General features: G+C 33.9%; 2 protein-coding genes across 2 annotated transcripts in view; one reads left to right on the forward strand and one right to left on the reverse strand.

Annotated features, from left to right (window-relative positions):
• Window positions 1-5,426, forward strand: part of LOC142222604 (scavenger receptor class B member 1) — an 81,789-nt gene extending 76,363 nt beyond the window's left edge. Inside the window, exon 7 of the mRNA XM_075292820.1 lies at window positions 4,311-5,426. Coding sequence (XP_075148935.1) covers window positions 4,311-4,805 — 495 coding nt within the window. The 3' untranslated portion in view covers window positions 4,806-5,426. The remainder of the gene's footprint in view (window positions 1-4,310) is intronic.
• A 3,922-nt stretch (window positions 5,427-9,348) lies between these two features.
• LOC142219475 (trypsin-1) lies at window positions 9,349-25,473 on the reverse strand. The gene is made up of 4 exons (XM_075288443.1): window positions 24,816-25,473; window positions 14,240-15,179; window positions 14,079-14,166; window positions 9,349-10,233 (listed from the first exon to the last, which is right to left on the reverse strand). Exons 1-4 carry the CDS (start codon window positions 24,931-24,933, stop codon window positions 10,066-10,068), a joined length of 1,314 nt encoding a protein of 437 aa, XP_075144558.1. The 5' UTR covers window positions 24,934-25,473; the 3' UTR covers window positions 9,349-10,065.
• Between the last annotated feature and the right edge of the window lie 403 nt (window positions 25,474-25,876).

A 25,876-nucleotide genomic window follows, 5' to 3' on the forward strand; every position in this document is an offset into this window, starting at 1 on the left:
CTCTAAGACCCCATAAAGTATATATATATTCTGGGTCGTGGTGAAACTCTGAGTCGATCTGAGCATGTCCGTCCGTCCGTCCGTCCGTCTGTTGAAATCACGCTAACTTCCGAACGAAACAAGCTATCGACTTGAAACTTGGCATAAGTAGTTGTTATTGATGTAGGTCGGATGGTATTGCAAATGGGCCATATCGGTCCACTTTTACGTATAGCCCCCATATAAACGGACCCCCAAATTTGGCTTGCGAGACCTCTAAGAGAAGCAAATTTCATCCGATCCGGCTGAAATTTGGTACATGTTGTTAGTATATGGTCTCTAAACACCATGCAAAAATTGGTCCACATCGGTCAATAATTATATATAGCCCCCTCTAAAAGTAGCAAATTTCATCCGATCCGGCTGAAATTTGGTACATGGTGTTAGTATATACTCTCTAACAACCATGCAAAAATTGGTCCACATCGGTCCATAATTATATATAGCCCCCATATAAACCGATTCCCCGATTTGGCTTGCGAGGCCTCTAAGAGAAGCAAATTTCATCCGATCTCTAACAACCATGCAAAAATTGGTCCACATCGGTATATAATTATATATAGCCCCCATATAAACCGATCACCAGATTTGACCTCCGGAGCCTCTTGGAAGACCAAAATTCATCTGATTCAGTTGAAATTTGGTACGTGGTGTTAATATATGGCCTCAAACTCCCATGCAAAAATTGGTCGAAATCGGTCCATAATTACATATAGCCCCCATATAAACCTATCCCCAGATTTGACCTCCGGAGCCCCTTGGAAGAGCAAAATTCATCTGATTCGGTTGAAATTTGGTACGTGATGTTAGTATATGGTATCCAACAACCATGCAGGAATTGGTTCATATCAGTCCATAATTATATATAGCACCCATATAAACCGATCCCCAGATTTGACTTCCGGTGCCTTTTGGAGAAGCAAAATTTATCCGATCTGGTTGAAATTTTGTACGTGGTAGTAGTATATGATATTTAACAACCATGCCAAAAGTGGTCCATATCAGTCCATAATCACATATAGCCCCCATATAAACCGATCCCGAGATTCGGTTTTGGAGCCTCTTGGAGGAGCAAATTTCATCCGAGTCAGTTGAAATTTGATACATTGTGCTAGTATATGGCCGTTAACAACCATGCCTAACTAGATCCATATCGGTCTATAGTTATATATAGACCTCAGATCCATGTCAATAATTGTATATAGCCCCCATATAAGCGACCCCCATATTTCAATTCTGGCTCCATACGTACCGTGAAAAAGTCCATATAGATTCGTAATTATTTGTAGACTTACCTACACATACCTTTTTTGTCTAATATATACCACGTATGGACTAACTCACAATTTAGAAAACGATGTAAGATACCACAACCCAAGTAATTCGATTGTGGATGACAGTCTTTCGTAGAAGTTTCTGCGCAATCTATGGTGGAGGGTACATAAGATGCGGCCTGGCCGAACTTACGGCCGTTTATACTTGTTTCTTCTTCATATGGGGCCGTTTTGCCTCGATTTCGACCTTCAAACGCTCCAATAACGCCATATAATAGTCACTGTTGATGGTTTTTCCCTTCTCAAGATAATCGATAAAAATTATTCCATGCGCATCCCAGAGGCCATTACTTTGGCAGCGGACTTTTGAGTCGCTGTCCACTCAGTCGACTGTCAATTGGACTCAGGAGTGTAGTGATGGAGCCATGTTTCATCCATTGTCACATACCGACGGAAAAACTCGGGTGTATTACGAGTTAACAGCTGCAAACACCGCTCAGAATCATCAACACGTTGTTGTTTTTGGTCAAATGTGAGCTTGCGCGGCACCCATGTTGCACAGAGCTTCCGCATATCCAAATATTGATGAATGATATGATCAACACGTTCCTTTGATATCTTTAAGGCCTCTGCTATCTCGATCAACTTCATTTTATGGTCATTCAAAATCATTTTGTGGATTTTTTTAATGTTTTCGTCGGTAACTACCTCTTTCAGGCGTCCACTGCGTTCACCGTCCTCCGTGCTCATTTCACTATGCTTGAATTTTGCATACCAATCACTTATTGTTGATTTCCCTGGGGCAGAGTCCGGAAACTCACTATCAAGCCAAGTTTTTGCTTCCACCGTATTTTTCCCTTCAGAAAACAGTATTTTATCAAAACAAGAAATGCCTTTTTTCCATTTTTTTTCACAATAAGAAGAGAAGATTGCATACGATGCGATATAAAACCGATTCCGAGATTTGATTTCCGGAGTTTTGTTAGTATGTGGCCCCTAAATACCATGCAAAAATTGGTCGATATTGACCAATTTTTACTTAGTGATATTTTACATAGTGAGACTCCTGGTGCGTGATGTCAGTATACGCTTTCTAAACCCATAGAAGGAGAGGAATGACCTCAACCAAGTTATTTTCGAATTATGCAAAAATTGGCCAAGATCGGCTCATAATTTCATCCGTTTAAAATGTCATATAGGTTCAGTGTTGCCAGTATTGGGAATTTTTCCCCAAATCGGGGATATTTTTTTTGTGGATGGGGACAACATTTTTGAGTTGGGGACTTGGGGATTTGGTGGGGAATTTCCACAAATTTGGGGATTTTTGTGGGGAATTTTCGATATTTGTTCAGTATACGAGTAATTATCACAGTAAGAACTATGGTTTATATGAAATTCTTTACATGCTTAAAAAAAAGGCTTATAGAAGTACAGAGATTCTCAAAAATATAAAAAAACTTTCCTCCTCTTTATTCCACGGAATTTATTTGGGTGGCCCAAGAGCTCCTTTACAATTTACTTTTTTCCTAAGAAATTTTTTACTATTGTGAAATTATTTCGTAAGGACTCATATGCGTACATCACTGATTTTGAGTAGAGTTCCAGAGTAGAGTTCATATCGGGATAGCAACGCATTTTGATCGATAAGTCAATTTTATTTTTGACTATATGTTGACCGAACTCGCATTTTTATTTCTCGAGCGAGGATTTGCATAAGATGACTCGATGACTCTTTATACCAATAATTAACTCTGATGGGGGCTGGTATCGGATGATATTTTGAGCACCCGTCTCCTGGTTTTGTGTTTTGAAATCTTCATTCAATTGCACATTTTTATTTTATTTAAAATGTTTTTTTTTTTAATTTTGTACGGATTTTCTACAGCAGAGTCTATTCGTTTACTTTTTTTTCAAAAAACTTGCCAAAAATTTCTTGGGGATTTTTATGAGGAATTTTAAATTAAATTGGGGATTTTTGGGGATAAAAGCGATCCATTTTTGGGACAAGAGCTCGGAAAATACTGGCAACACTGTATCGGTTTATAATTATTTATACACTTCTCTTCCTAAACCGGTCAACTGAATTGGCTTATATAGGTATTTAAGTTGCTCCACATGCACACCAACTTACAATTTAGAGTTCAATTCCCAAGTAATTATGGATGATTTTCTTCCGCTTTAGTTCATACTGAACTTATGTGTACGATCAGTGGACTTTATACCCACGTTTATTTCATAAAAATTGTTTTGATACATCAATTTTTTAAGCCATCAATGCAGGCTGCTTTAGACATACTTTAAAATTTAAATTTCATTGGGCTGTGAAAAGTTTCGAAAAAAAAAATAATAAAATTTAACTACTCGTACTAACAAATAATTTTTGCAATTTTTTATTTTTAAATTTATCGCTAGTTTAACTGCGGATGTTTTTTCACTGTAATTGTATGCTGTAGGGTAGCATGAAGTCGTTTCCTCTTGATTTCAGTTTTTCTATTGATGTTACGGATTTTATATTAAACAAAGTGGAATTAATGATAATACATTCGACAATAGTTTTTATATCCTTAATAACCTTGATGAATATTTCAATGCGTACAGAAAAGAGGATGCAATGAAAATGTCTTAATGTCAAACATAATGCAGTTTTAATTATTGAAGTTTTTGTATATAAAGTTTAATGTTTATAGCACAGTTTATATACACACCACGAGTGTTCCATATAAAAATTTTAATATAAATTTACGAAAATAAATTATTATTCTGCAACGTGTATATTCATTTACTTTTCCGAGGATTTTCATTTACTTCTTTGTGTTGGATTTTATTTTTACGAATATCACAAAAGGAAATAGTTTCTTTTTGGTTTCAAGGAGAATTGACTATAAATAAGCTTATTTTTTAATTTTTTTATTTTATTTTTACTAGCATTTATGATTAGTCCATGTTCACCTTCAATACTAAGTTCTGTTTTATTTTCTTTCTCATTTCTCTTTGCAGGGGGTGCAAGATCTTACATCCGGTTTGAAAGTCCTCCTTAGACTGGTTTTCGATGTTTGTCCTTATTTACAATATGCAGCAATTATTGCCCTCTTTATAGGCGGTATGGCTCTCATTAGCTCCTCCGTATTCCATTGTTTGAGAATACCAACGACTACAATAAAATCAAAAGCCGCCATGGTTGCCACTTCTATAATTCCTTCGGGCACTAATAACAGTAGCTGCAATAAAATGCTGGCCATTGCTGAAGAAACCAAAAAGAAAGCCCGCAAATTGCAAAAGGCTCATGTTAATTTTGCCCCCTTACTGCCTTTGGCACAATTGCCTGTAGATTTGGCGCGAGGCGAAGAGCAAGAACAATTGTTGGAAATGGAACCAGAATTGGGTGAGCAACAAGAATTATTGGACATGGAGATTGAAATGGAATTGGAACTGGCAAAACAGCTAAGAAGGACGAGTACAACATTTACACTGCCCGAATTTATGAGACAATAACGGAAGAGTTTTGTCTGGCCATGCCATGCCATTGCCATCATTGTTGTCATCACCACCACAAATTCGCTTGATGCTTTCAGTTATTCTTGCCTTCATGTATTAGCTTTCGCTTAGTTTTTTTGGTTGCACTTTCAAACCATAGATCAGCCAATTTCATTCATAGTCTAGTGTCCTAGAATTCTAGTGTTAGTTGTTAGTCACTTAGATTTCTCTTTGTTCTTATTTAGCTTTTTTTTTACAAAAAAGTACCTTCTTCGTTGTATACGTAGTCATTGAGTTTAGATTTTTTTTGTGTTTTGGTGAAGAGACGTAGAAAAGTATTTTATGGCTGTGATAATAAATTTAAGTTAAGTTTTGTAGTTCTTTCATAAAGGGTTTCGCTTCATGTTTATTCCAATTTGTCACATTTTTTTTGTATTACATTTTTCTTTCTTTTACAAACTAGTGGGGTATCTTAAGAATACAAAAAAATAAACATAAACAACAACAAATTATTTAATTATAAATATACATATAAGTTTAGGTCTTAAGTTACTCATTATGTTTATTACAAAGATATATCATAAATAATTTAAATATGAAATTAAACGAAATTACGAAAAAAAAGTAAACAAAAACAAATATTGGCTGTGTTTTTATTACAAGTTAGACATTTCTTGTAGCATACTTTTAGGCACTTGGGGGAAGCTATGTAGGTGTTTACCAATACTAACAGAGTTTCTTATTGTCTCCTTACATATTCGAATGTATACCTTCTAATATTGTCGCTTTGATATTTAACAAAAATAAAAAAAGCAAAATCTTTTTAAAACTAAGAAAGAAATGATCCTAAGCTTAAATTCTTCAAAATGAATTAAGAGTTACACATTTAAAATTATTGCATCTGAATTTTTTAAATCGATTGCATCTAAAGGTGAGTATTAAGTTCGAGTTTAGCCGCTAAAATCGTAATTTTTTCACTAAAATGAAACCTAAATCTGTAAAAAAAAATGCATAAAATTATACACATTTGTTGCAGATTTCATAATAACTTGATGGGGAATAGCCCAAATCCAATTTTCAAAAAATAATTTCCGGCCTTTTTTAATAGGGTGATCCATAAAAAAAAAAACAAGTATATACGGTCGTAAGGCCGAATCTTATGTACCCTCCACCATGGATTGCGTAGAAACTTCTACGAAAGACTGTCATCCACAAATTTCAACTCGCTCGGATGAAATTTGCTCCCCCAAGAGGCTCCAAAACCAAATCTCGGGATCGGTTTATATGAGGGCTATAAATGATTATGGACTGATATGGACCACTTTTGGCATGGTTGGTAAATATCATATACTACCACCACGTACCAAATTTCAACCAGATCTCCAAAAGGAACCGGAGGTCAAATCTTGCGATCGGTTTATATGGGAGCTTAATTATGGACTGATAGGAACCAACTCCTGCATGATTGTTGGATACCATATACTAACACCATGTACCAAATTTATGCCGGATCGGATGAAATTTGCTTCTCTTAGAGGCTCCGCAAGCCTAATCGGGGGATCGGTTTATATGGGGGCTATATATAATTATGGACCGATATGGACCAATTTTTGCATGGTTGTTAGAGACCATAAACTAACACCATGTACCAAATTTCAGCCGGATCGGATGAAAATTGCTTCACTTAGAGGCCCCGCAAGCCAAATCGGGGGATCGGTTTATATGGGGGCTATATATAATTATGGACCGATGTGAACCAATTTTTGCATGGCTATTAGAGACCATATACTAACACCATGTACCAAATTTCAGCCAGATCGGATGAAATTTGCTTCTCTTAGAGGCCTCACAAGCCAAATTTGGGGGTCCGTTTATATGGGGGCTATACGTAAAAGTGGACCGATATGGCCCATTTGCAATACCATCCGACCTACATCAATAACAACTACTTGTGCCAAGTTTCAAGTCGATAGCTTGTTTCGTTCGGAAGTTAGCGTGATTTCAACAGACGGACGGACGGACGGACGGACGGACATGCTCAGATCGACTCAGAATTTCACCACGACCCAGAATATATATACTTTATGGGGTCTTAGATCAATATTTCGATGTGTTACAAACGGAATGACAAAGTTAATATACCCCCCATCCTATGGTGGAGGGTATGATTTTAAATGATTTTCTTAATTGCGTGCCACCCACGGTTGTAAAAGTTGGTAGAATTCTAGCAAACATGGTAGATTTTTTGCTGTTTGCTAGCTAGATTGGTAGAATTTATGATAGTGTGGTAGATTTTGCAAAACATTCCTTTCCAACTAAGAGCTAGGAAGCCACCGTGATGCAGTGTTTAGCATGCCCGCCTTGCATACACAAGGTCGTGGGTTCGATTTCTACTTCGACCGAACACCAAAAAGTTTTCCAGCGGTGGATTATCCCACCTCAGTAATGCTGGTGACATTTCTGAGAGTTTCAAAACTTCTCTCAGTGGTTTCACTGCAATGTGGAACGCCTTTCGGACTCGGCTATAAAAAGGAGGTCCCTTGTCATTGAGTTTAACATGGAATCGGGCAGCTCTCAGTGATAAGAGAGAAGTTCACCAATCACAATGGACTGAATATTCTAAGTGAGCCTGATACATCGGGCTGCCACCTAACCTAACCTAACTAAGAGCTACTTCAATTCTCTATAGAAAGAAAATGTTGGCAAAATTTTCTATAGAAATAAAATTTTGACAAAATTTTCTATAGAAATAAATTTTTGACAAAATTTTCTATAGAAATAAGATTTTGACAAAAGAAAAGAAATTTTGACAAAATTGTCTATATATATTTGACAAAATCTTCTACAGAAATTAAATTTTAACAAAATTTTCCATACAAAAAAAAATATTTTTTTAAATTTTCTATCACAATAAAATTTTGATATAATTTTCTATAGAAAAATTTTATTTCTATAGAGTAGTTTTTTCAAAATTCCATTTCTATAGAAAATTTTTTCAAAATTTTTTTCTTTAGAGAAATTTTTGTTTCTATAGATAATTTGGTCAAAATTTTATTTCTTTAGAAAATGTTGTTAATTTTCTTTTTTTTTGTCCAAAATTTATATCTATAAAAAATGTTGTCAAAATTTTATTTCTAAAGAAAATTTTCCATAGATATAAAATTTTGACAACATTTTCTATGGGGATGAAATTTATTTCTTTAGAAAATTTTGTCAACTTTTTATTTCTATATATTATATTTCATAATTTTATTTCTATAGAATATTTTGTCCAAAATTTATTTCTATATAAACTTTTCTCAAAATTGGTTTTCTATAGAGAATTTTGTCAACATTTTATTTCTAAAGAAAATTTTCTATAGAAATAAAATGTTGACAAAATGTTATATAGAAATAAATTTTGAACAAAATATTCTATGGAAATAAAATTATAAAATATAATATACAGAAATAAAACTTTAAAAATTTTCTATAGAAATAAAATTTTAACAAAATTTTCTATAGAAATAAAATTTTAACAAAATTTTCTATAGAAATAATTTGTCCAAAATTTATTTCGATAGAAAATTTTATGAACATTTTATTTCTATATATTATATTTTATAATTTTATTTTTATAGAATTTTTTGGCCAAAACTTATTTCTATATAAAATTTTGTCAAAATTTTATTTCTATATAAAATTTTGTCAAAATTTTATTTCTATAGAAAATTGTCTTTAGAAATAAAATTTTGACAAAATTCTCTATAGAAATAAAATTTTGACAAAATTTTCTATAGATATAAATTTTGGGCAAAATATTCTATAGAAATAAAATTTAGAAAGAAATTTTCTTTAGACAAAGAAAATTGACAAAATTTTCTAAAAAATAAAATTTTGACAAAATTTTCGATAGAATTTTAAAAAAAATTTCTATAGAAATAAAATTTCGCAAAATTTTCTATAGAAATAGAATTTTGAAAAAAATTTCTATAGAGGAAAAAAATACCAAAATTTTCTTTAGAAATAAAATTTTGATAAAATCAGCAGCGATTTTTGGTGCCACAATGGTATTCAAAAGGGTGTTTAATTGCTACCAAGACCCACTGGAAAGGGACATACAATCCTGAAAAGGAAATTTTGGGGTTCATATTCATTTGAATTTTAGGGGTTTATTTACATGATGCAAACGGGCCCCAAACATAAATTGAACACACAAACATTTTTTCTGATTCAATCATGAAATTAATTGATCCAATTAATTTTTTAACTGAAATGTCTTCAATCACAGAAATGATAGTATCAATTAAAAAATTAATTGACAGACAATTAAAAAATTAATCGATCCAATTAAAAAATTAATTGATACTATTAATTTGTGTGATTGATTTTTATTTCAATAAAAAAATTTGTTGATTCAATTAAATTTTTAATTGGATATTTTTTAAAACTCAATTAAGATTTTAATTGCAAAAATTTTCGTGAAATTTTTTTCTGTGAATTTTCATCAAAATACATAAACATTTTTTGGCCATACTTCATTTAGGTTTTGGAGCTAATTGGAATGGGGTCCATATGCAATCGCGTTAGCCCACCTAGAATCGTGACCATGTTCAAACCGCAGAAAGCGAAAAAAGACCCCACTTCAAAACGAAGCACAATCCCAAATTTGGGATTCATTTTCATAATGAAAATGTTGTCCAAATAATAAAATTATGTTAAAAAGAGATAACAAATTGTTGTTTTCCATATAATTTTTTGGGGTCCAAATTCCTTTAGGGATGGGACCTATATTCACACCGCCAGTTTAGTTTATGGGATGGTGGCATCGTTGGACTGTACTTCTTCAAGACAATGTGTAGCGCAGGGTAATAAAAGGTCATCGCCCGATAAAAGAACTTGCAAAATTGTTTTGAATTATTATTGCACATTTGCACTATTGGGGGTCAAATCATCCAAATGTATGGCTCAGGGTATGTTACGAACAAAAAGGGCTATATTTTTCGAATTTTGTGCTTAATTGTAGAAATTGTAAAAGGCATCACTAAGAGCATCATTTGATATATAATATTGTGCCTATTGCAATTATTTTTTGTAGTTTAATTTATGTTTTGCATAGTCCATATTTTGTCAATAGATGTCGAACATTGACTACAATACAATTCTAACAAGCAATGAAAATACACAGCTCTTGTACTTTGGGTGTCAGAATTTTCAATGAGGTTATTAGCATTGTTAGCTTAAGCGGAAAATTACTCCTCTATGTACACATCTCAATTTGGTCACATTTTCCTCTAAATTATTCAAAAGCTATTGTGTCTTGTATCCATTTCATATAGTGTGAGGTTCGGGTGTAGACATCTGGATAACCTTCTAGAGAACATCCTGAACCAAAGGATGTAATACCAGCCAATATCCATGGTCCTGTTTTTGTTAGACGACATTGCAGGGGACCACCGGAATCGCCCTGAAAGAGAACATAAATAAAATTGACAAAAAATTTAATAAAATTATATGAATTTGAGTATAAGTAATTTACTACACTCTAATTTTTGTATATAAATTATACAAAAACAAGCATATACGCCCGTGAGTTCGGCCAGGCCGAATCTTACGTACCCTCCACCATGGATTGCGTAGAAACTTCTTCGAAAGACTGTCATCCACAGTCGAATTACTTGGGTTGTTGTATCTTAACACTTCTTCTAAATTGTGAGTTAGTCCATACGTGGTATATATTAGTCAAAAAAGTTATGTATAGGTAAGTCTACAAATAATTACGAATCGATATGGACTTTCGCATGGTATGTAGCTTATATGGGGGATATATACAATTATGGACTTGATAAGGACCAATTTTTGTGTGATTGGGTATCGATTTGAGGGCTATATATAACTATAGACCGATATGGATCTACACTGGTAGAAAAATGTTTCGTATTATTAACGAACGGGCTTCGTTGATTATTTTTCGTTAATATTACGCAATTTTTCGTTATAAGAACGAAAGTGATCGTTAATACAACGAAATCAATCGTTAAAAGACAATTTTGTGTTTTGGTTTTTCGTTATATTAATGAAACACGTTTCGTTAATATTACGAATATTAACTTTGTAATTTTTTCAAGAATTAGAATAAAAAAATTTTCCAAGATGAAATTATTATAATCATTTGCACATAGAGAGTAACTTTTGGAAACTTTTAAACTAAACAGTCGTTTTATATACTCTGAAACTGGAATTGAAAATTTCATTTATAAAACGAAATCGATCGTTAATATAATGATATGGCTCGTTAAAAAATAAATTTTAAATTGTTATATTTCGTCATATTAATGAAATATGTTCATTAATAATACGAATGGGAGTTTGAGTATTTCTGCCTCTCCTTACTCTCTCTCTCTCTCTAAAACGTCTCTTCATACTCTCTCTAGCGTGTATGTAATTGGTACATACACATCTTAGTATGGCAATAAGCACATGTGTGCGTCTTGAAAAACAAACGGTAAAAAGTTCAACAGAAAACTTGTCTGATGGGCAAACATTAACAACATTTACGTTCTTTTCGCTGAAGAGTGCACACGCTCATTACAGTTTCGTTGTGAATAATAAACATAGATGGGTGAGGTGAGTTAAATTAGTGTTTTTTGTATATTCGCAAGAAATATAGTGTACATTTTTAATCTTTAGTGAAAATGCCCCGGGGAAGTGAACTTTCAGATGAGGAAGGCGGAACAATTACGGTGATGAACCTTGGTTGCACAAAAATTGGATAAATGGACACGGTGATACGATTATCATTTTTTGATCTTAGAAATAAGAGGCTTTTTTTTCTTAAGTGAAAGTCACAATATATGTTTATTATATTACTTAATTTATCATTATATATTATTTCTTACTGTAAACCATATTTCAAAGATCTTAACAAAAAATAATACACTACCAATTACTACACTCAAATGCGCTAATTGGTTGGGTTTCATTAATATAACGTTTATGTTCATTTATACAACGTTCGCCTTTCATTCATACAATGAATAATTTTCATTCATACAACGTATAAGCTGCACCCATACAACGAATAAATTTCATTCATACAACGAATAATATTCGTTAATACAACGAAAAGGCTACGTAATATCAACGTAATTATTCGTTAATACTACGAAATGTATTCCACAAAGTGTTTCGTAAATATAACGTAAAATTACGTTGTTATAACGAAATGCTACGTTGGCTGACTTTTAATGAAGAATTTCGTTAATACAACGTAGAAATTCATCGTATTAACGAAACTTTTTCTACCAGTGTAGTTAGGCATGGTTGTTAACGACCGTAGCACAATGTACCAAATTTCACCTGATGAAATTTGCTACTCCAAGAGGCTCCAAAACCAAATCTAGACCCCGTATATTTAATTATGGACTGATATGGACCACTTTTGGCATGGTTTTAAATATCGTATACTATCACCACGTACCAAATTTCAACCAAATCGGATGAATTTTGCTTCTCCAAAAGGCACCGGAGGTCAAATCTGGGGATGGGTTTATATGAGGGCTATATATAATTATGGACCGATTTCGACCAATTTTTGCATGGGTGTTTGAGACCATATATTAACACCATGTACCAACTTTCAGCCGGATCGGATGAAATTTGCTTTTCTTAGAGGATCCGCAAACCAAATTTGGGGGTCCGTTTATATGTGGGCTATACGTAAAAGTGGACCGATATGGCCCATTTGCAATACCGTCCGACCTGCATCAATAACAACTACTTGTGTCAAGTTTCAAGTCGATAGTTTGTTTCGTTCGGAAGTTAGCGTTATTGCATCAGACGGACGGACATACATTAGGTTCGGTGGCAGCCCGATGTATCAGGCTCGCTTAGACTATTCAGTCCATTGTGGTACCACATTGGTGAACTTCTCTCTTATCACTGAGTGCTGCCCGATTCCATGTTAAGCTCAATGACAAGGGACCTCCTTTTACAGCCGAGTCCGAACGGCGTTCCACATTGCAGTGAAACAACTTAGAGAAGCTTGGAAACCCTCAGAAATGTCACCAGTATTACTAAGGTGGGATAATCCACCGCTGAAAAACTTTTTTGGTGTTCGGTCGAAGTAGGGATCGAACCCACGACCTTGTGTATGCAAGGCGGGCATGCTAACCATTGCACCACGGTGGCTCCATTGCACCACGGACGGACATGCTCAGATCGACTCAGAATTTCACCACGACCCAGAATATATACTTTATGGGGTCTTAGAGAAATATTTCGATGTGTTACAAAAGGAATGACAAAGTTAATATACCCCCCATCCTATGATGTAGGCTATAAAAAAAATTAGTTGAATGTCAATTAAAAAAATTAATTGATCCAATTGAAACAATAATTGATATTATTAATTTTTGTGATTGATTTTTGTTTCAATGAAAAAAATTGTAGAATCAATTATATTTTTAATTGAATATTTTGTAAAACTCAATTAAGACTTTAATTGGAAAAATTTTATGATTTTTTTTTCTGTGAACATTTTGGAAAAATTTTCAACAGAACTAAAATTTCCGAAAAGTTTTCTATAGAAATAAAATTTTGGCAAATTTTTCTATAGAAATAAAATTTTGGCAAAATTTTCTACAGAAATACAATTTTGGCAAAATTTTCTATAGAAATAAAATTTTTATCAAAATTTTCTTTAGAAATACATTTTTCTATAGAAATAAAATTTTGACAAAATTTTCTATTTTTTACAAAAAATTTTGGCAACATTTTCTATATAAGATTTTTTGTTTGGAAGTTTTGTGGCAGAATTTTCTCAAAATTTTGGTAGATTATTTTAGGCTCGAGTGGCAACCGTGTGTTAACGCGTAAGTAGCAGACAATCATGGTTCGAGTCACGAGTACCGGAGTTTTTTTTTTTTATAAATTCGTAACCATTACATTTTCAGATCATGAACGCTGGTGATGCATGGTAACATTTTATCGATAACAGATTGACACCATCTGCTCTCCTCTTGACACCACATGTGTGTTGATTCACTTTCATGAACAACGTGCACGTCGTTGATGATTTTTTCTATGGGTGTGATATGCTTTCCTGTAGGGTGTGTTAGGATAATATCCCTGCTATATTACCCTCATTAGCCGTTTGTCACAAGTAATCCCTAATAGTTTAGTCGGAAGCGTCCAATTGTTACGAGAGTCAAAGTACCATTACGCGATTTTATACAAATTCCCCACAAGCCATACCTAAACTATCTATCCAAAAATCATCCTCCCAAAATTTAAGCAAGTGAGTCTACTCACCACACAGGTTCCGCCTTTGCCATTGAGTTTTCCTGCACACAAATGGCCCTTATGTATCCTCACAAATGTTCCATAGGCCTCTTTACACCTAAAATAAAAAAAAAACAATTTTTTTTTAATATTAACATTCAATATAACACGGATAATACAACAAATCTAACCTTCGATTATTATGCAGCGGGACAGTTGTTTTCAGCAAAAGATCTGTCAAATCCCCGGTGACATTGGCCTTACCCCAACCCGTGGCCACACAATCAATGTAGGGTAAATCTTGATTACTATCAATGTAACGATGATAATGCTTCTGCTCTGGCAATCCTTGATTGTCGTAAGGATTTTTGAAAATTTTCATTATTTTATCATTTCTACGTCTTAGATTACGACTCTCTCTATTGTATCGCTGCTGCTGCTGCTGGCGATAGGCCATTTGTAAACGTCTCAAACGTTGAGCAATTTTCAAGTCCATCAAATCTTTCATGGTGGGCATGGTGAAATTTTCATGCCTATGTATACTCTGTACACTTCTGAGGAAATTTTCCATTTTATCGGGTATTTGTACCAAATCCATTAACAATGGATCCTCCAGTTCATCCTCTGAGTGAAGAATATCATCGTCATCTTCATATTCTTTGTAGACCGGTTCATTAAAGGTGAACGGAAGACATATTCGTCGAATATTTGATTTTTTTGATAAATCAGCTGGTTTTGATAGTTTCATTAGAACCAAATCGTTTAAGAAATTTTGATAGCTTTTGTGCAACACTATCTTCTCAATGGGAATACGTTGCTCATAGCCTGATTCTATAGCTCGATTATATTCCCCCAATACTACAGTCCACAGGGGAGGCAGTGGTAGATTAAAGAGATCATTGTGAACACAATGGGCTGCTGAGAGTATCCAAAATTGGTGTATCAATACAGCACCACACCAATGCCCGAGAAATCCCAATGAGGGGTGTAACAATTCCAGCGATGCTTGCCAAGGAAATTGTCCTTCTTTGGTATGTACTCCAGCTATGATTTTAGCTTTTCGGGAACTTTTATGATCATCGGCATTAAAGTCTAATCTGGGTTCTCTTCGAGGTGGCCGTATTCCACAATCTGAAATGGGACAAAAGGAAAATATTTTTACTTAATATAAAATAAAAAACAATTTGCTTTTCATTCAATTTTTATTTCGCCGCTCTGATATTGGTGTCCTTCATTTGCTCAGTCCCCTAATATATATGTATTCACGTCAATTGCTTGGGCTACACTACAAAAATATTGATGTAATACGAACGATCATGGTCCCTAGATTTTAGAACGCGTAATATAAATAATATTGAGGATAAAGGCTTTTTTTTTAATAAGGAAATTTTAATGAAAAAAAGTTCATAATTATTCATTTAAAATTGTTTCACTTGCGTTAAAGATGTATATGTTTGAAGTAAGGTGAATTTTTCTTAAAGTAAAGAAAAAATATTTTTGATTAAAAAATCTTTAACTTAAATGATATATAGAATTTTTGGGCCAAAGAAAAAAAAAACTTCAAATATAGGCTAAGACTTATTTGGAAGAGAGCCACCGTAGCGCAATGGTTAGCATGCCCGCCTTGCATACACAGTACAGTTATAGGTCAATACTTGTTGTACTATTATATCAATAAATAAATGAAAAGGTCGTGGGTTCGATTCCTGCTTCGAACGAACACCAAAAAGTTTTTCAGCGGTGGGTTATCCGCTGAGGGTTTCAAAGCTTCTCTAAGTGGTTTCTCTGCAAAGTGGAACGCCGTTTGGACTCGGCTATAAAAAGGAGGTCCCTTGTCATGGAATCGGGCGGCACTCAGTGATAAGAGAGAAGTTCACAAATGTGGTATCACAATGGACTTAATACTCTAAGTGGGCCTGATACATCTGGCTGCCACCTCATCTATTTGGAAGAATTTTCATCTTCATTTAAATATTTTTTGAGGAAATTAAGGAAACTTTTTTTTACTTTGGAGTATCTGTTCTAATTTGGCTTTTAAAATTTTTTTGTATATGGATAGCTTTGTTCATATATCATAAACAGAGAATGAAAAATTTAATGGACTCACTCAAAAAAGTTTACTTTGGTTTTGGATTTTGGACATGTCTGGCTTTAAAATTAGGATAAAAAATTAAAATCAGGATACAGATCTCATTTATCGAATTTTCATACTTTTTTCGCGGTATAAAGCTACCGATATGGACTTTCGCGCGGCAATTTATTAGAGAGCTAGAATTGAAATATGGGGTTCGCTTTATATGGGTGCTATATACAATTATGAACCGATATGGACAATTTTTGTGTGATTGGGGTTCGGTTTATCTGAGGACTATATATAACAAACAGGTTGGCTGATAAGTCCCTGGTCTGACACATAGATGGCGTCGCTAGTATCAAATGCATATTATTTTTATATACACTCCTGAGTCCAATCGACAGTCGGCTGAGTGGACAGCGACCGGTGAACCGTCTCCGAAGCGTTGAAAGACTCAAAAGTCCGCTGGCAAAGTAATGGCCTCTGTTTTTTGGGATGCGCATGGAATAATTTTTATCAATTATCTTGAGTAGGGAAAAACCATCAACAGTGACTATTATATGGCATTATTGGAGCGTTTGAAGGTCGAAATCGCGGCAAAACGGCCCCATATGAAGAAGAAAAAAGTGTTGTTCCACCAAGACAACGCACCGTGCCACAAGTCATTGAGAACGATGGCAAAAATTCATGAATTGGGCTTCGAATTGCTTCCCCACCCACCGCATTCTCCAGATCTGGCCCCCAGCGACTTTTTCTTGTTCTCAGACCTCAAAAGGATGCTCGCAGGGAAAAAAATTTGGCTGCAATGAAGAGGCGATCGTCGAAACTGAGGCCTATTTTGAGGCAAAACCGAAGGAGTACTACCAAAATTGGAAGGTCGTTATAATCGTTTTATCGCTCTTGAAGGGAACTATGTTGAATAATAAAAAGGAATTTTGACAAAATAATGTGTTTTTCTTTGTTAGACCGGGGACTTATCACCCAACCTGTTATAGACCGATGGGGGCCACCGTGGTGCAATGTTTAGCATTCCGCCTTGCATACACAAGGTCGTGGGTTCGATTCCTGCTTCGACCGCACACCAAAAGTTTTTCAGCGGTGGATTATCCCACCCCAGTAATGCTGGTAACATTTCTGAGGGTTTCAAAGCTTCTCAAATTGGTTACACTGCAATGTGGAACGCCGTTCGGACTCGGCTATAAAAAAGGAAGTCCTTTGTCATTGAGCTTAACATGGAATCGGGCAGCACTCAGTGATAAGAGAGAAGTTCACCCATGTGGTATCACAATGGACTGAATAGTCTAAGTGAGCCTGATACATCGGGCTGCTACCTTACCTAACCTAACCTAACTATAGACCGATATGAACCTAGTTAGGCATGTTTGTTAGCAGCCATATACTAGCACAATGTAGCCAATTTTAACTGAATCGGATGAAATTTGCTCCTTGGAAATGTTCCAAAACCAAATCTGAGGATCGGTTTATATGGGGGCTATATATGACTATGGACCGATATAAACCTAATACCACCTACCAAATTTAAACCAGATCGGATGAATTTTGCTTCTCCAAAAGGTTCCGGAGGTCAAATCTGGGGACCGTTTTATATGGGGGCTATATATAATTATGGACCGATATGGAGCAATCCTTGCATGGTTGTTAGAGACCATATACTAACACCACGTACCAAATTTAAACCGGATCGGATGAATTTTGCTCCTTCAAGAGTCTCCGGAGGTCGAATCTGGGGATCGGTTTTTATGGGAGCAATATATAATTAGGGACCGATATGGACAAATTTTTGCATGGTTGTTAGAGACTATTTATTAACACTACGTAGCAAATTTCAACCGGATCGGATTAAATTTGCTTCTCTAAGAGGCTCCGTAAGCCAAATCTTGGGGTCAGTTCATATGGGGGCTATACGTAAAATTGATCCAATTGATCCCATTTGCAATACCATTCGACCTACATCAATAACAACTACACAGCAAAAAAAGCGTCGCCAAAAAAGTAATGAAAATGTTCTTTTTGGATCCGGAAGTGGTGCAAAATTGACGCAGAAGCGATGAATTTAACATGGGCTTGTCATAGGACGGAAGTCCTCCATTTCAACAGCCGTTGCAATGAATTTGCATCACTTCTTTAGGTGTGATCCGAATTCAATGTTTTGGATGTAAATTAAAATATTCTGTAATATTTTGTCAAATAAATAATTTTTATAAATTCTTAATTCAATTCTGTTAAAAACAACCTATTTGAAACAAAAAAGTTAAAATTACCCATTAAAAGTATGAAAAACCCAAGTTATGAAAAATGTAATGAAAAGAACTTCCTGGGTAGTTAAAATAAAGAACATCATTGGGAGTACATCTTCTGGAAGTGCTTTTGAAGTTGTGCCTTTGGAAGAACCTCCAAATTTTTTTGCAGGGTACTTATGCCAAGTTTCAAGTCGATAGCTTGTTTCGTTCGGAAGTCAGCGTCATTTCAACAGACGGACTGACTGTCCGTCCGTCCGTGCTTAGATCGACTCACCACGATCCAAAATATATATACATTATGGGATCTTAGAGCAATATTTCGATGTGTTACAGACGGAATGACAAAGTTAATATACCCCCATCGTATTGTGGAGGGTATAAAAATGATGGATTTCTTTTTATACCCTGAGCCACACTGTGGAACAGGGTATTATAAGTTAGTGCATATGTTTGTAACACCCAGAAGGATACGAGATAGACACATGGTGTCTTTGGCAATAATGCTCAGGGTGGGTCCCTGAGTCGATATTACCGTGTCTGTCCGTCCGTCCGTCTGTCTGTGAACACATTTTTGTGATCGAAGTCTAGGTCGCAATTTAAGTCCAATCGCCTTCAAATTTGGCACATGTTCCTAATTTGGGTCAGAATAGAACCCTAATGATTTTGGAAATATGGACCCAGCAGCCAGAGTTTTATACTGATTTGCTTGAAATTTTGTACAAACATAACACTTAGTTGTATAGTCAAGTGTGCAAAATTTGATTGAAATCGGTTCAGATTTAGATATAGCTCCCATATATATCTTTGGCCCGGTATGGACTAATATGGTCCTAAAAGCCAGAGTTTTGGCCCAATTTGGTTGAAATTTTGCACAGGGAGTAGATTTAGCATTGTAGCTATGCGTGCCAAATTTATATGGACCCAGAAGCCAGAGTTTTATCCCGATTAGCTTGAAATTTTGCACAAGGAGTACAATTGGTAGTATAGTCATGTGTTCCAAATTTGATTGAAATCGGTTCAGATTTAGATATAGCTTCCATATATATTTTTCGCCCGATATGGACTTATATGGCCCCAGAAACCAGAGTTTTGGCTCCATTTGGTTGAAATTTTGCACTAGAAGTACAATTAGTAATATAGTCATGTGGGCCAAATTTGATTGAAATCGGTTCAGATTTAGATATAGCTCCCATATATATGTTTTTGCTGATTTCGACAAAAATTGTCAAAATACCAACATTTTCCTTGTTAAATCGCCACTGCTTAGTCGAAAAGTTGTAAAAATGACTCTAATTTTCCTAAACTTCTAATACATATATATCGATCGATAAACTATAAATAAACGTTTGCGAAGTTTCCTTAAAATTGCTTCAGATTTAAATGTTTCCCATATTTTTTACTAAAATTGTGTTCCACCGTAGGCATTAGCCAGCTTAAATTTTGAGTCTATAGATTTTGTAAAAGTCTATCAAATTCTGTCCAAATCGAGTGATATTTAAATGTATGTATTCGGGACAAACCTTTATATATAGCCACCAACACATTTGACGGATGTGATATGGTATCGAAAATTTAGATCTACAAAGTGGTGCAGGGTATAATATAGTCGGTCCCGCCCGACTTTAGACTTTCCTTACTTGTTTTTTTTTTGTAATTTTTAAATAAAAATTTATTTCAAATAATAAATTTTTTAATCGAACTAAAAATAAAGAGTCAGCTAAGAAAGTAATTGAAAATAGTTACGTTTTTAATTCAAAAAATTAATTGAGTTTTGCAATCAATATCAATTAAATCTTTAATTGTTTTTGTTCAGTGTGAGAAAGTCTCCTTTATCATAGTAAACTGAAAAAATATTTACGTGATATTAAAGACTAAGCAACCTTCTATTAAGGACAAATTTCTTTAAAATCATGAAATTTTAATTAAAATAAAGCTTATATACTTTGCTTCAAATTTTTGTTATTAAGAAAAAAGTCGTATAATTTTCAGCTAAGGCAAATTTTCCTTAATGTAAAGAAACAAATTTTAGATTGAAAAAAAATCCTCCTTAAATTAACTGAAATATTGAATGTTAAGATTTAAGATAAAAAATATTCAATAAAGGCTAAGACTTATTTTTAGGATTTAGAATCTTTGGTTTAAAGTTTTTTGTGGGAATTAAGAAAACCTTTTTTACTTTGAAGTATCATTTATAATTTGAATTTTCAATGAAGAGCTTTATTATAATAACACAAAAATAGCGCAAAATTTGATAAATGAAATCAGTATCTTAATTTTGTTGGTCCTAGATTTAAAGCCAGATAGGTTGCAAAAAAATGTCTTTATTTTAAAGAAGCCGCATCTTTGATTGGGAATACAATATCTTTAAGGGAAGGAAAGCGCCGAAGACGTTCTTGCAATGTCTTTAAGAAGAAAAGAAGAAGTGAAAAGAAGAAATAATTATGTCTAATAATATATTAATTTTCTTTTTATTCGACCTTTTATCAATATATAATGAAATGATTAAATGGTCTTAAAGACCTCGAGCTTGACTAATCATTTCATTATATGTCTAATAATATTTATAATTATGTCTAATAATATTTATAAAATATTTATTTATTTTTGTCATATCAGTGCACCTACAAAATAGTTTAGAAAAAAATTCTAAATTTATACAGAAAGAAATATTTTTGTCTTCAATCACGAATTTAATTGATTCAATTAATTTTTAATTTAAATTTCGTCAATCACAGAAATTATAGTATCAATCACTAACGTCAATTAAAACATGAAATTATACTATTAAAAATACAATTGATATTATTAATTTCCGTAATTGAATTTGGTTTCATTAAAAAAATTTATTGATCCAATTAATTTTTTTTATTGAACATTTTTATACCCTCCACCATAGAATGGGGGTATATTAACTTTGTCATGCCGTTTGTAACACATCGAAATATTGCTCTAAGACCCCATAAAGTATATATATTCTGGGTCGTGGTGAAATTCAGAGTCGATCTGAGCATGTCCGTCCGTCCGTCTGTTGAAATCACGCTAACTTCCGAACGAAACAAGCTATCGACTTGAAACTTTGCACAAGTAGTTGTTATTGATGTAGGTCAGATGGTATTGCAAATGGGTCATATCGGTCCACTTTTACGTATAGCCCCCATATAAACGGACCCTCAAATTTGGCTTGCGGAGACTATAAGGGAAGCAAATTTCATCCGATCCGGATGAAATACATGGTACATGGTGTAAGTATCTGGTCTCTAACAATTATGCAAAAATTGGTCCACATCGGTCAATAATTATATATAGCCCCCATATAAACCGATCACCAGATTTGACCTCCGGAGCCTCTTGGAAGACAAAAATTCATCTGATTCAGTTGAAATTTGGTACGTGGTGTTAATATATGGCCTCAAACACCCATGCAAAAATTGGTCGAAATCGGTCCATAACTACATATAGCCCCAAATAAACCGATCCCCAGATTTGGCTTCCGGAGCCCCTTGGAAGAACAAAATTCATCCGATTCGGTTGAAATTTGGTACGTGATGTTAGTATATGTTATCCAACAACCATGCAGGAATTGGTTCATATCAGTCCATAATTATATATAGCCCCATATAAACCGATGCCCAAATTTGATCTCCGGTGCCTTTTGGAGAAGCAAAATTCATCCGATCAGGTTGAAATTTGGTACGTGGTGATAGTATATGATATTTAACAGCCATGCCAAAAGTGGTCTATATCAGTCCATAATCATATATAGCCTCCATATAAACCGATTCCGAGATTTGGTTTTGGAGCCTCTTGGAGGAGCAAATTTCATCCGAGTCAGTTGAAATTTGTTACATTGTGCTAGTATATGGTCGTTAACAACCATGCCTAACTAGGTCTATATCGGTCTATACACCCTCAAAAAAATCGCTTCTCTAACATATGTTCCAAACATATTGTGCAGGAAGCACATATATTATTGGATATTGCCGAAACATTATTATGTTTGTTTTATGTGAATATATTATATGTTTGGAAGCACTTTGAGCCCAAAATATTATATGCTTGGAAGAATTTTCTCACCAAGAAGATTGTGCTCATTCCCTCACATAATTTTCACTTCCACGAAATTTTTAGTTCTTGGCACCTTTTTGTGTAATACAAATAATGTTGAAGAAATTATTCAATTTTTTAAATTTTACCTTTCGCCTGGATGGAGAATCGAACCGGGAACCATGCAATTTGTAAGCCAACACACTACCACTGGGCTACGTAGCTGTTATAGTCACCAATAGACAATTATCATTATAAGTTACATTTATATAGCATAGTTTGCAGCGCCCACGAGCCCATGTAAACATAACATTATTTAACAGAAACATACATTTGTTGGCCAGGTGGAGCAGTGGTTAGATAACGTTCCGATTTCTTTTAACGAACCAAGAAAAAAAAAATTGTGTCCATAATGCCAAAATGATAAACAAAACACATGTCCACACATACATAAAATGCTGCTCTCAAGGCGAAAACACATACAGATTTTTTTTTCAAATGTCTATTCTCTTGGTTCCGAATGTCTATTCTCTTTACTCCGAATACTCATTCTAATATTCAAATTAAATAATATTTAGACTTAAGCATATCAAATTTTTGGCCTTATCATAAAGCCGTTTCCGAAACAACATACAAGCGGCTTCACAGAAATTGCTCTCTTTTCATTCTCTCGCTGTGTTATGTTGATATCTTTCGTCAACCCTCCCGGTTTCCATCTCTATTCCTTTCTATATACTCTCTCTCTGTCGCTCTCTGAATAAAATATCACAACATATATATGTTTACTCAAAATTTGTAAATTTATATATGTTTACATTCACACATATGATTTTTATAAAAAATTCATGCCCCAAACATAATATATTCTAACATATTAACATATGTCTCCCAAACATTTAGTGTTAGTTTAGGAACATTACATGTTTGCACTTAAATATATTGTGTTTAAAAATTGTGTCTGAAACACATTTTGTTTATATCGGAACATATGAAAAACATATTTTTCTAACAGTGTAGTTATATATAGCCCTCAGATAAATCGATCCCCAATCACAAAAAAATTGGTCCATATCAAGTTCATAATTGTGTATAGCCCCCATATAAGCGACCGCCATATTTCAATTCTGGCTCTCTACCACGTATGGACTAACTCACAATTTAGAAAACGATGTTAAGAAGTTTTAAGATACCACAACCCAAGTAATTCGATTGTGGATGACAGTCTTTCGTAGAAGTTTCTACGCAATCCATGATAGAGGGTACATAAGATTCGGCCTGGCCGAACTTACGGCCGTATATACTTGTTTAGAATTCAATTAAAATTTTAATTGGAAAATTCTAAATTTACACCAAAAAAATATTTTTTGTCCTCAATCACGAAATTATTTTATGCAATTAATTTTTAATTGAAATTTCTTCAATCACAGAAATGATAGTATCAATCACCAACGACAATTAAAAAATAATTAATTAATCCAATTAACCCTTCATTGCATGATTTAATTTGAGCAAGGATAAACATTTTTTGGTATGTTAGAGCTTTTGTATATGGAGTTATGATACCGTAAACCAATTTTCGTTCAATTCTGATCAATGGAGGAAAAGTTACGAAACATTGCATATATGCAATTTCATGCAGTTAATCAATTTCCTTAGTGCATGGTGTCATCTCTATATATCACACGTGGAGGAGGAATGTGATCAAATCCAACATGTTTTAAGTGAAAATTTTACTGCTGGATGGGGAAAATGAAATATTTTTACTAAAAAAATGTTGTTTTCTCGCCAAACATAAAATGATTACCAAAATCAGATACACTTCTGAAACATGTTTGAGGTGATCCTATTCCTTCTCGGGCTGCAATGTTGTCAATGTCAAACTTTTGGGATTCTAAATAATTTCTGTCTTTTTTGATGCACAGCTAGTTCCGCATTTTTACATTTAACACAAAGGAAAGTTAACGGAATCCCATAGAGGATTCCAAATGCGAATAAGAAAAAAATGTATGGTAAAATATATAAAAGGATTGGAGCTAGACAGGCAAGAAACTAACATTGCATATATGCAATGTCATGCAATGAAATGTAATTGTTACTATTAATTTTCGTGATTGAATTTAGTTTCAATTAAAAAATTTGTTGATCCAATTAAATTTTATATTGAACATTTTTTAGAATTCAATTCAAAAATTTTAATTGGAATAATGTTGGTGAAAATTTTTTTTTTGGTGTAACCTACATTTTCTTTCCTGTTGTGTTCACTTTTTTGTTTGAGTGTGAGTATAAGTGGGATGTGTGAGTTTCGTAACATCTATACTTGGCACCATTCCTCATAATTAAATATTTATTTGAAATAAATGGTAAATTTTCAATATCAAATTTTCTTACCTGTTGCAAATTGATTGGGCCTATAGTACTGAGAGACAATTGAAGGTGATGCAGTAGCTGTTGTTATCCAATTAATCAAAGCGAGGCACAACAGCAGGAAATGGGAATTGAAGGGCATTTTTAAACATCATTCACAGCGCATAGAGTTTCAATGTCATTTGTACAACAATTAACACTTTTATTTTCACACAAATTTCACCAGCAGTGTAATAACGAAAGACCTCTCTCACTCTCTCTCTCTCGAAATGGAATGAAATTCAAAGCTAAACGGCAGCAATAGCGATTAACATTTTGTTGTTGTTGTTGTTGCTTTTTCCCATCCCCAGAGATTTTTGTTGACACAATTCTTGATAATTGAAGCAAATTATTTGATTTCCGATGCTCTCTTTAAGATTTGTTGACTTTTTTTATAGACGGTCTCGCACCAAAAATTTCACTCTACGAAATTATTTTATTGCCGTAATATTGAGGGAAATTATTTGCGGAAGGCAATTGTCATATCACATTATGATTTATTGAGTTAAGCAGAACAAATTTCCTTTAACCTACTCTTCACTTCAATGTATTTTACAATAGTTTTAGATTTAGGTCTTTCTCTTGGTATTCTGTGTATTTGGAATATGTACCTTAAAATAAGGGTTTCTAGTTTCTTGTTTCCGGTTTTTCACGAGTCTGCAATTATTTCGATTTAGTTGCAGAAATTTTACAACAATAGAAAATATTTAACATACAAATGAATATTTAGTTAAGAATACAAAACCAAACATTTTATTTAAATGTCTATGAAGAAAATGTCTATGAAGAAGAGCAGAAAGGGTGGGTTGGGAAAATCACCCATAAAAATAGTTTAACATTTTATTTGGGCGCTTTTGGAAGTTTTCATTTTGGATGGGTTGGAATGGGGATTGTAACTTTAGCTATTAATCATCACTATGCCGAGACAAAGACAAACTTTTAATTATATAATTGCCTTCATTAATTACCATTTGTTCACACCATAAATATTTTTATAAATATAGGAAATTCAAATGGTCTATGCTAGTTTTCATATTGCAAAGAAA

This window comes from Haematobia irritans, chromosome 1 (genome assembly GCF_050003625.1).
Source record: "Haematobia irritans isolate KBUSLIRL chromosome 1, ASM5000362v1, whole genome shotgun sequence".
In the NCBI taxonomy this organism is placed as follows: domain Eukaryota; kingdom Metazoa; phylum Arthropoda; class Insecta; order Diptera; family Muscidae; genus Haematobia; species Haematobia irritans.